Below are 12,599 nucleotides of genomic sequence, written 5' to 3' on the forward strand. Positions count from 1 at the left end.
AAGGGCGGGAGGGGGTTGCCGGGCCTTGGAAGAGGCCGCGGGTGAACAGGGCTGTTTCCCGGGGCTCCGGGCGCTGTGCGGCGGGTCCCGCGGCCCGGTGGGGTGGCTCTCCCGCGGGGCAAGAGCGCCCCCAGCCCGCGGGATGCGCAGCGCCGCCGCCGCCGCGCCAGGCCCCCGCCTCGCCCCGCGGACACGCGTGTCCGGGCACGGCGGCCGCGCCGGGGCGGGAAACCAGGAGCGTCTGGCAGAGCCGGTCCCTGCCGTTCTGGAGACGCGGCAGTGTGGGTGCCGCTCTCCGCAGCGTGGGGAGCTCCACCCGTGCCCTGCGGGACCCACGGGACATCCCCGGGCAGGTTTGAGCCGGGGACACAAACCGCCAGCGGATCTGTCAGAAGTCACTGCCGGTGTGTGCTGTGCGTGTGCGGGTGCGCGTCCCCGTGCGCGGGTGCCGGTTCCTACGATGCAGGGGAGACAGGTGCTCGGTACCGCTGCCCCCTGCGCTGGGGTGTCCCACGCACAGCGTCACGGAAAACTCAACTTGCTGTATATTAAAAAAATTAATTATTTTCGTGAGGTCAAAAATGGCAAGGAGCAAGGGGTCAAAGTTATCCGCCGGGTGGGACACGTGCCGTGGCTCTTCCCCTGCACCACGTCGGGACAGCAAAACAAGAACAAGTCGGTCCACGGAGGGCCCGTCGCGGGTCCTGCCCACGCACCCGCGCGCCTGCCCCCACCCGCAAGGATGAGCACGCTGAGCGCATCAGTTGTATCAGTCGTTTAAACTTCCGCCCCTATTCCGAGATTTCGGTTTGCGGCACGTAAATCTCCACGCGTACAGAAGGCAGTTAAGGAATTTGGGAAGTGGGAAGACAAAGGGAGAGTGTCTGGAGCTCTCCCATGAACGTGAACGTTGCCCGCGATCGGTTGTAAGGGAGCAGTTTCTCCGACGGAGCACTCAGAGCAAAATCCAGCTCAGATTTAGATGTACGGCTCTTTATCGATCTCCTCGATCTCCCAAAATTTTTGGCATATAGTCGCTTCCTTGAAAATTTAGGGATATTAGCATTCTTTACACAGTCCCGAAAGGTGAGAGAAGCCTGTAGCTTTTTCTCAAATGACAGGCTTAGATTTTTTTGGAAATAATTCATTACGGAATCCGCCTGTACTCATCATACTAAAATCGTCTTTCATATAGCAGAGCTGGATCAAGGACCAAATTTCCTCCCGCAATGAGTAGTAGCGGGGAATTTTGCCTGGCCCCGTAATATTTCTGCGCTGTGACAAAAAAAGGCAGAGGAGGCTCAGGGATCTCCTGGAACCGCGCTCTCTCCCATCCTGGTACCAGCGGACAAAAATCGCGCGTGTAGTTACTTGATTCCTGAGGGTAAAAGAGGAGTAAAATCCGCACTCACCCGGTGCCGATGGAGGACTTCTATCCCCAAGTGCCAACGTGCGCCTTTCTTGCAGGTAGAGGCAGTTTCTCCTGGAATCTTAAAAACGCAAACACAACATTGCACCCGTGTGACTTTCTCTGACATTAGTGGCAAAGAAGCAAGCAAAGAGCACGTTAATGAAACAAGCTAAAATATCTGCAGGTTAACCATAACAACTGCTAAACCGCCGAAGAAACTTTTAACTTACCGATTGAAACGAAAGAGCCCGAGGGGGAGGGAGGAGGCCGGGGGAGGAAACACTTTGAGGAAGAGACCAAAACCAAAACAATAAAAAAGGAAAAAAAAAAAAAACAAAAACAAAAACAAACAAACAAAAAAAAAAAAAAAAGAGAGAGAGAGAAAACCCTGACAGTAGGCACACTCAGTTTTGGTGTAACTGGTTCTTTGAAACTGTGCTTCGGTTGCACGGGCGATCTGCTTATCGTGGGGCACAGGGAAACAGCACATTTAGACAGAAGTCTGTCATCTCTATTCATTCGTATCACATGGATCTGCCTGTGGGGGAAGAGGTAGGGAAGGTTTTCTTGAAGTGCACCTACCCTTCTGGCGGGAAGGCTTGCTGGGATTGCTGGGCAGGTTTCTTCTGAAGGGTCCCATCTCTCTGGAGTAGCTGCAGTGGAGTTGAGGGCAGGTTCTCCGGTGAGGTAGGAATGTGCAGGAACTCCGCCCTCTGGGCACAGTCACACAAACCCAGCAAAACACACAGCCAGCCCTAAAGCCTCCATTGATCTTCACCTTCACCTCTTTCTAACCCAATTCTCCACCACTTTTTGACCCATTTACCCAGACACCTTCACCATTGGGAGGGGAGGGGGGGTATTCAAAACAAGGACATTTCACTGCGTAGAACTGCAGAGGAATCTACTATAGATTCTAGTGCAATGGATAGACACCTCTGCAGGGTTGTGTGTGTCTATATGTATGTATACATATTTATTGCCAACGGTTGAATTTTTATTCGTGTAATACGAATGTGCATATACTTTCTCGGGCGGGTGTTTTATCCGCGATCACACAATTAAGGGCAATAGTGGTGATTATCTACAGAAAGATTTTTTTGTTTGTTTGTTTGTTTCCTATCCTAAGGGAAAATGCGAACAATTAAAGAATATAGTCACTAATAAAGCAACGAGTCTTGATCAATGTTCTTCCTTAAGCAAAACTCTGATGTGGTTCAGTAAAAATGTAACCGGAGTTCAGTGGGAGTTTTGCTTGAGTGAATAGTGAATACATCGTGATTGAGACCTCATATTAACACAAGTAGTGAGGGGGTGTGTACCTGAATCATGATTTCTGACATAAATCTTAATAATCAACCGAAGAAGTTATAAAGAGCAAAATGACATTCCGGTTAAACTATTTTTTTCAAGTACTGGATTAAAAAAAATATCACTCCCACAAACATTAGTTTTGTGCCATTTAAGGCAAATCATATTTTTGTTAACTTTCTTTTAAACCCTTTCATAAGAATACGTTCCACATAGCGGATGCTATTTTACCGTAACAAAAGAAAAATATCAAAAATTTGGCAAAAATTGTTAGGCCAAATATCGCGTTAAGAATTCGAGTTACTGTTTATTATGCCTCAAACATATTTCCGAAGGCAATCTTAAAGCCATAATTGGATGTTTCTTGATGAGCAGATTTCTTCTCCTACGATCTATGCGAGCAAAGTTAATCACCTCAAACATCAACTAGGAATATAACAATAGCATTTTAATTCCGTAATGACCGCCCGTCCCCCATAAACGCTCTGAATTAGGAAACGCCAAGGAAACGACACTAAGACACCTCATCATTCTAGAAATGTGCATATTAAAAAAAATCCCGAAAGCTTATCTTGAGGATTTGACATATAAACCACCGCGGAAAAAAAGCATCAGATAACAGAAATACTGTATTCTAAAAAACTTAACCAACCAAAAAAACCAAACCAAACAAAAAAAACCCCACCCCAAAACCCCCACAAACAATCCAACCAACAAACAAACAATCCAAACCAACCAACCAACAAAAAAAAAAAAAAAAAACAAAAAAAAAAAACCACAAAAAAACCCCCACCACCTCACATTCAGTACTGAACCAGCCTGTGCAAAGATTAACCTCGGAGACATCCTCAGCGGACAAAAGGGTTTCTCTGGCTGGGGAGCAGGCAGAAGTAAAGACATATTTGGGGCCTTAGCGGTCCTGCTACCATTCATGACATCTTTAGCATTTATTGCTTTTATTTTGGTTTGGTTTTGATTTTATTTTTTTTTCCTTTACAAAAAGAATCTCTTTGCTGGCAGTACATTTATGGAAACGTGAATAAATTACCAGCTCAGCAAAGACCCCTGTGCCCCGCGTAAGAGAAAGAGGGGAAAAGTCTGTGACACCTAAACTTGCTCAGGCAGTACTTTGCTACACAGAGCCTAAAGGAAGCGCTCGGACCTAGTGCTTGCTTAAGCTAAGTCTGAAGAGACAACATCAGGATTACCCTTCTGAGGAATTATTATGCATCACGCTTTTCTAATTAATGCTTATCAGCCAACCTCAAACTCTGACATGGTGGGATTGTGCTTTCCTCCAACCTGACTTCCTCCTTTCAGTACAGTGAAAGCAGATTTTTTTTTTTACATTGCGAACTAACTAATACTTTACATATGTGCAACTGGATTTCCTACAGTATACAACAGTTGCAAGTGGTAAATAATAAATAATTTCCTTTGTCATCTGCAGTTGATGCCGCTTTTTAATTTGCACAAGTACACAGAATTTGGTGTCCGGGCGCCAAGAATTTAAATCACACCTATTGCATTTTGTTATTTCCAATAGGTTTGTTGCAAAGGAGTTTTGGGTTTTAGTTTTTTTGCGTTACTTGTTTTAACACGAAAGAGTGAAAAATACGGGGGACGGTAGGAGCTTCCAAGTGGTGGTATCATCTCTTCATTCCCCAACAAAGCAATCGTTTCCTCATAGTGATGATTAATTTTGAATTGCAGGAGTGAGAGTGAAAGCCAAGAATATCAGAGATTTCTCTCCTTCTCCTCCACATAGTGCAGAGCTGGGTGTCCCATCTCTCATTCGTAATCTTTCAGTCCTCTCTTTCCTGCAGATCTGCTTGCATCTGTTTATACATTACTTATTTTCAGGAGATTTTCCCTCCTTCCTCTTATTCTTTTAGCTTGACAAATATTCTATTTGCAAGAATTCAGATTTGCTATTGCTTCTTTGTTCACCTCCCGGCATTTTTTTTCTCTTTTTCTTCCTCTTTTCTGTCTTTCCAAGATAAGCTCTTTAAAGTGTTTGCGATAACATCTACGACCTAGAGATTGTTTTTCATTGGGCCTATTGTGAGCAGTCACCGACTTATTGCACTGCCGCAGAGCCCAGTCTAGGCTACAAACGTAACAAATGAACAACTTGTCCTCTGCGGTCTCACCGCGGGATCCAATTAGTTCCTAAACCGTTTGCACAAGTTTTTTAATTATTTTCAAGAGTTGCGGCTTTTATAGGCTTCCCTAAACTCTTCAAGAAACCAATTCATTTTAGGATTAAATGCTTCTTAAAATTACTAGCAGCGTTGCTCCCTTAAAACTAATAGATTGATTCTCCAGGCAACGCAGCATTCTTATGGACGCTGGCATAGGTTACTGGCCTTCAGCAGACACTGAGAAAAAAAAGAGCTCCGTTTAAAAACTTTGCATTTAAGTGCATCCATAGAGGTTTGATTTGTTTCTTTTTTTTTTTCCTTCTTCTTTTTTTTCCCCTATAACGTTTAAACATCGGTATGCAGGGCAGGGTGTCACGTGACTCCCGGCCCCTGCCTCCTTGCCATGGACTGCGACTTCACCTCACCCTGCTCGGTTCCTGCCCCCTCCGCCTGGCCGAAGGGACAGAGGAGAGAGCTGTCTGCCCAAAAGAACACCGCTACTTTCACAATAACTAAAGCCTTAGTGTTTGCAGCATCAAAAGTATATGAATACATATAACCTAGATACTTCCGGAACAGCGCTCCTTTAAGATAAGGATTATATTTTATGCACATACATATCACAGTTTGCTAAATTTCATCAAACGATCATACGATAGCTAATATGTGCATGTATATACACGCACATACACATCCTTCGTTAACGTATCTCGAGTCATCGTAGAGATTAAATTTATTTCTTTCAGGATAATAAGTCTTTGAATGCATTTCAGAGATTGCAGGAAGAACATGTACCTATACAATAATTCACCTTGGATTTTTCCGAATGTGTGCTTATACACTTAAATTGTATATGAATGTATGTATATATACATACGCGATTTTAAACATCTTCAATGTAAGGCAGTTTCTAAGTAAGACATCCTACCTTGTACTATCAATTTTTAAGCAGACTTGATAAGAGTTCTGTCCCAAAATGGACATCACAATAGTGGCCATGATGTTTAATTAAATACTCTGACCTTTTACATCTGAAAATACTGTAGTTAAAGACAATGGCAGAGAAGGCGGGGGGCTGGGGGAGGGAAGAGAAAGGAACATGTGAAAAATGGTGGACTGTGTAATAAGCAGCGCTCTGATCTCTGTAACTTTCAAGCCTCTGCCACATTAGGGTTAACAAAAGAGACAAAAAAACTATCAAGTATATATGAATTTAGCCTATTTTTTTATTTCTGTGTGTTCATAGTAAACATTTTTGTAAGTGACAAACACGGGCATATGACCACAGTATCACAATCAAGAAATTTTAAGACGACATTAACAATCACTCAAATTTATGCGGCTTTTGCGCAACACAGGTTACATATTTGCAAGGTTTACCTATAAGTACAATAGGTATTAACATTTCACTACATTTAGAAAAAAAATAAAGGTGACCTGTTAGTGACCACATACATCAAAATATACACAACACAAACTGAAGGCAATCATTAATTTTGTCCCCTTCTGATTCATTTGAACGGGCAGTGCTGCAAACTGAAATAACGTTGCTGTTTTTTTAAATTACTCCGTATACTGAGTGCATTTTCTAAAACCCAATCTTTGGTCTAAAAGTAAACAAACAAAAAAAAAAAAGGGAATGGAACCCCAAAAAAACAGTTCGGTAAAGAAAATAATAAAATAATAAATGGCCAAAAGTAGTTCTTGGGCATCATTCAGTATTAATTCTGCTTAAATACAAATTACGTTTTAAGGGTTTTTTATAGTTTTCATAAATTTAGTTTGGTTTTGGTTTCTTTTCTTTCTTTCAAGGTCTGCACCCACCGACATATCCATGATAACTTATAATACTGCAAACATGGAGAATCGGGCGGTTTTTAGTGATAGACTTATCATATTTGAATAAAAAAATTGCAAAAGCAGTCACTATTTAGATACACATTCTACTATAATTTTGTCTTCCAAACTTCATAGACTACAATGCAATCTCCCCACATTGCACCTTGCTGACACTTCTCACCTTGGTGGAATAATAAACAACCCTAAAGACTGAACAAACGTACAGAAAAATGGGGGACTTAATAAAAAATACCTGGACTTTTTTGTTTTGCTTTTTTTTTTCCTTTTAATTATCATTTACAATGCAAATGTGTGTAAAATGTTCACTTACAGTCTGATCCCATGGATGTTAATGTATTAAAGGGTTTGAAGAAGACCCCTGATTTTGATGTGTGAAATAATCAGAAAGTCCTCCGGAAAGTCCCGTTGTAAAACTTGGCAAAGAAGGTCTTAAGGACTCACAGGGGAGAGTGGAGGGCGCCTGTGGCGACGTGGAGGAGGAGGCTGCCCTGGCCGTCATTGAAGTGCTGCTTTGAGAAGTCATTGAAGGGTGAGGAACATGGGGGAAAAAGTAACTCGTCTGTCCTGCTAGGAGATTTACAGAGCAGGGGTTTAGGGAATAGGTGCCAGAGCAGGGAACTGACAAGCCACACGGCACTGAGGCGGCCAGAGCTGCTGCTGTGAGGTGATGAGTGGCATAAGGTATCTCTCCATTGACTAGTCTATCAACACTTAACCCATTAGACGTGGAAAAGGAGTGGTTGTTTCCCAAGGAGTTTTGAGTCAACACTGAGCTGTAGGGCATGGGGTGGCTGGGGTAGGCAGACGTGGTCCCATTGTAACTCAAAGTGCTGCTGGCCCGGGGGTGGTGTAAGGAGAGGAAGGGGGACATAGGCCAGTACAAGGATCCTGCCCTATCCATGAATGTCAGTCCGGTGGAGGTGAGCCGGGCGCCCCGCTTGAAGGCCAGCTTGGCCCGAGAGGTGGTGGAGCGACGGCGAAGCTTGCCGGTGGTACCCCCAATGAAGACATCGTCGCTGGAGGGGTCCAGCATCCAGTAGTTCCCTTTGCCCGGGTCGTCGTAGTGGCGGGGAACCTTGACGAAGCACTTATTGAGGGAGAGGTTGTGGCGAATGGAGTTCTGCCAGCCCTGTTTGTTCTCCCGGTAGTAGGGGAAGTTCTTCATGATGAACTCGTAAATGCCATTGAGTGTGAGGCGCTTCTCGGGGCTCTGCCGGATGGCCATCATGATAAGCGCGTTGTAGCTGAACGGCGGCTTCTCGTACTTGCCGTTCTTCTTCTCCCCCTCCTTCCCGCTCTCCCCGTCCTTGGCCCCCTCCGCTGCCCCCTTCTTCTCCTCTGCCGCCTTCTCCTTCTCCTCCAGCTCCGCCGCTACCGCCGCGCCCGCCTCGCCTTTGCCCGCCAGCATGTCCGCCTTGGCCACCTCCAGGGCGCCGGAGGCGGTGGCGGCGGGGGGTGGCAAGAGGTGCTGCCCCTTCTCCTCGTCCTCCTCCTCTGCTGCGGCCGCTCGCTGGGGCTGCTGCGGCGGCGGGTGGTGATGGTGGTGATGGTGGTGGTGGTGGTGATGGGGGTGGTGGCTGTTGTGGTGGCTGTGGCTGCTGTGGTTGTTGTCGCTCTGGACGGCTTCGGGCACCAGGCTGTTTATGCTAAAGGAGGATTTCGGCAGCATTTTCACTTCCTTCCTATCTCCCATGTCCAACATCACACACTCGTCTGAGGGGGAAAGTTGCAGCGGCCGAGGGAGCTGCGCGCGGGGCGGCGGCGGAGGTGGCGGCCGGAGCGGCGGCGGTGGCCGAGGCGGCGGCGGCGGCGGCACCACCGGCAGCGGCAGCGCAGTTGGACCGCAGTCTCAAGCACTGGCAAGTCATGTAGCACAGACAGGAACCGCCGGGGAGGGGAAAAAAATAATAGTCATAATAATCACCGATCAGAGAAAAATCAAGCCGAGTCGGAGCGGAGGAAGAAAAAAAAAAAAAAGATTTAAAAAAGGGAAAAACCCTCTGAAACCCAAAAAAAAAAAAAAAAAAAAAAAAGGCAACAACACACAAACACACACACACACACACACCAAAAAAAAAAAAAAATCTACTTCATGGTGCTCGGTTCCCCCGGCACCGCAGCGCAGGGGGAGGCAGGAAGGCGCAGCAGCCGCGGCGGGCCGGCGCGGAGCGAGGCAGACGGGCGCTCCAGCCCGCCCCGGCCGCAATTAATTTCAGAGCTGCCGGCACGCACCGGGGCTGTAAAACATTTTTTGGTTTAACCTTTCCCACCGGCCGCCCAATCAGGGCCGGCGGCGTGCGCGCGCGTCTGCCCGCCCGCCGGCCAATGGCGGCGCACCGCCCCGCCCCGCCCCGCGCAGCCCCGCCCCCGCCGCCACCAGGGCTCCCGCCGCGCAGGGATACCGGCGCAGGGGCGCATCACCGCTCCCGTGCGCGCGCCCCCTTCCCCCGCGCCCCCCCGCCGCCGCCGCCGCGGGCACAAATCCCGGCACGCCGGACATCCCGCGGCACGGGCCCGGCCTGGCTGCCCGTGTCCCTAGATCCTCCGGCAGACCAAAGTTGCCCCTTCCTCTAGCGGCGAAGGAGGCGGGGTGGGAGGCCGGGTGGGTGAGGAGAAGCGGCATACCGTTGGCGGCGGAGGCACTACTTTGCGGATCTAGCCGAAGTCTCTCGGCGAGTTTATTTTCCCAGGCCCGGTTATTTCTGTTTGTTGTTTTACCGAGGGAGAAAACAAAACCATCGTCCGGAGAGGACGCAGGCGGCGGGGTGGGGCCGGGGTCCGAGTGCTGGACGCCGCTGTCCGCGGCCTGCCAGGGAAGACAGGTCCGCTCCGGCCCGCCCGGCCCGTGCCCGCCGCGCTCCTCACTGTGAGTTGGAGGGCTCGGGAACGATCGGGCACTGTCCTCCCCTGCGCTCTCCCTCGTGTCACCGGCGGCCGGAGCCGGGCTCCACGCTGCCCGCTCAGCCCCGCGCCGCTCCCGCTGGGGCTCCGCTTCCCCCGCGCGGCCGCCGGAGCAGCGCGGGGCCATCGGGCTCGGTCCGTCCGCTCCTTCGCGCGGCTCCAGCCGGGGCCGAGCAGGCCGCGCTCCAGGCGTACCCAATAAATACTGACACCGGTGACCCGTGAAATACGCTGCGGTCTCTGCCAGCCCGGCCCGGCCCGGCCCGGCCCGCGAGGTCTGGGTTCCGCGGGGTTCAGCCTTGCTGGCGGATGGGAGAGGGCGGGCGGCAGCGGGCCGGGTGCTCACGGAGCAGGCGAAAGGGTCTGGCACGGCCGCTTTCCACCAGTACGCGCGGTGGTAGAGGCACGGGCTTACCGCCACAATTTGCCGGGACCAGGCGTTGGGTATTAATCGTCCACAGCACATCATTTCTTGCTGTCAGCACGGGAACAACAAAATCAACCGGGAAACAAAGAGAAATACATCACGCAGCTTTCTTACTCGGGAAGTAGAGGGGGCAATGTAATGGACAGAGAGCGTGCTGATCGCATTCAGACCGAAGCTGTAGGCAAACGTAGCGCCGCGTTAAAGCTACTTAGTGTTTGTGCCGGAGGAAAAGATGCTCCGTAGAAACAATACGTGCAGCTCAACTGCAGCTGTAAAAATTTATCCTGAGGAAATTCAGGTTAGAGCTCAGTGCAGAGAACGTGGTTGTGTGTAGATGTGCGTTTTATATACGTATTTATGTATGTGTGTGTGTGAGGGAGGGAGAGCGAGTGTGAGAAAGAGAGAGTAAATAACGAGAACAAGTACAATGGACCGGTAATAAACAATTGCAATTGGGAATGGCATGAACTTTGTGCATTGGATTAACCTCAAATGACCCTACCACAATTGTATTTATTTAACCAATTTCATAACAGGTTGCTACTGACACATACACAAAAAAACTTAATGATCAACAACCACTCTTTTTTTTTTCTTTTTTTTTTTTTCTTTTAGAAATACAAGTTTGTTTGTTTTTTTAAAATCATGTCAATTTGTAATTATTTCGTGTCTCAGCACTGAAATCAAGGCATGGGATTTCTTGAAGAAGAAGGCAATGTGGAGGACATTAGATGACTCTACCATGGCAAGAGGTAAGAGGAAAGGTAAGCTTCCTGCATATTATTATGGTTATGATGATCATTAACTAATATGTGTCATTATGGTGCACTAGGATCCCATTAGGGTGGCTGGGCCCAGTGCATTTTCCTACTCGGTCTAGCATGTAATGATTCCATGTAACCAGATTCTTGAGAAAGGACAGGTTACGTAAACATTTACTGATGTGGAGTAACTATACTATTTGTACTCTGATATGCAGGAAGGAAAGTGTTGATTAACACAGAAGAAAAAAAAAAGCGAAATTAGCTGATTGCATGCTCATAAGTGCAAGCTGTCATTGAACTGCTTTTAAAATAGACACAGCTGGGTGTTTGTGTTGAAAAATTTCTTGTGTTTTTGCTAATACTGAAATAAGCATGATTTTGTATACCAAACATTTTCAGATCATTAAAATTTGTAATCTGTGCTGGTTTAAAACACAAAGAAAAGAAACAGATTCATTTCGCTGTAAAATTTGCTGATATTATATTAACTCAATCAGGTCTGTACAAATGGTGCAGTGTGCCTTATCAAATCTCTTTGATCCTTTTAATACACAAAGTGCCAAACGTGTGTATTGTTTGTTAACATTGAACATTTTATTCAAATCCCAGCTCTGTAGTGAACTGGAGGAGTTCTTGTTTAATGTAACACTGACATCGCTTGTTGAAATTTTAATGCCTTGAGGTGTTTCTTAGGTCAAAGCTGAGTTTACTTTGCGTTGTGATCGGGGATGAAAACGTAACAGGGAAGAAAATAGAAGTTTTATCTTTTTTGCGTTTCTGAGCAAAAGGCTCAGAAAGAAGCACACTCTAAAAACATCTGATGATCTATATCCAACAGTCGGTCATTTGTCACGGGTGCAGAATAAAGGTCTGTGCACAAACTTAAGATTTATATTTTTTTAATGCCGTGGATATACAGTTCTACCAAAAAAGGAAATGTTTTGTCCAATATGTAGTACATATCTTTCTAAGTCCATGAAGATTAATTCACTGTTTACAGGACAGAAAAGAATATGTAAGAGAAGCCACGTCAATTATTATTTCTGCTGGACTTTAACTTTCGAGTTTGTTTTTTTTTTTTTTTTTTTTCCTCTTCAGCAGAAAATTCACCGTTTATAAAACTGGAGATATTTACTTTGGAAATAGGGGAGTCTTGGGGTACTTCAGTGAGCAGCAGGTTTGACCCCTCAGCTCTGGCTAAACTCGAACTCTCTTAAGAAAGTCTGTCGTGGCAGCATTTTCTAACAGGGAAGGTTTTGTGGGATGTCTGGAGAAGAAGCTTGTGCTTGGAATGAAGGCACACGGCCCCAACCATTCGAAACACGGGTGGGTGTGCAGAGGGGAACCGGTTCGCTGCAGGGTGTGGATGCTCCCTCACCTGTGTGCTCGCCGGCACTGTGGATCCGCCGAACCGAGTGGCGGGGATGGGCTGAGAGTATCCAACTCCGGGGTTAGGATGGGGGTGAATAGCTGAGCTAAAACGTCCTGGCTGAAGTGTCATTCAACAGCGATCTCCGTACAGCTCTTGAGTATAACTCGTAGGGATAGTATTTCGACCACACACTTTTATACTTTTTTTTTTCTTTTTTTTTTTTTTTAAATTCTTATTTTATTTTTAAATTAAAGGCCAAAGGAAAACCAGACCCTCTCCATTGTACACTCAATGGATATAGCGTACTTCCTTTGCACGTCCCCCTTCCCCCCGAGCCCCAGCTCCAGCGTTCAATCCCCCTTCACATGGGTATAGTGGCTCTGTACTCTCGGGCTCTTTCAAGGGGTTA

At 47.1% G+C, this 12,599-nt stretch overlaps 1 protein-coding gene across 1 annotated transcript; it reads right to left on the reverse strand.

The window, feature by feature from the left end:
* Window positions 1–5,953: 5,953 nt before the first annotated feature.
* Window positions 5,954–8,718, reverse strand: FOXG1 (forkhead box G1). The gene has a single exon (XM_051806290.1). The coding sequence runs from the start codon at window positions 8,426–8,428 to the stop codon at window positions 7,055–7,057; it is 1,374 nt and encodes a 457-aa protein (XP_051662250.1). The 5' UTR covers window positions 8,429–8,718; the 3' UTR covers window positions 5,954–7,054.
* Between the last annotated feature and the right edge of the window lie 3,881 nt (window positions 8,719–12,599).

Source organism: Manacus candei, unplaced genomic scaffold, assembly GCF_025592945.1.
Source record: "Manacus candei isolate 608988 ecotype Guabito, Panama unplaced genomic scaffold, ASM2559294v1 h1tg000067l, whole genome shotgun sequence".
NCBI lineage: Eukaryota > Metazoa > Chordata > Aves > Passeriformes > Pipridae > Manacus > Manacus candei.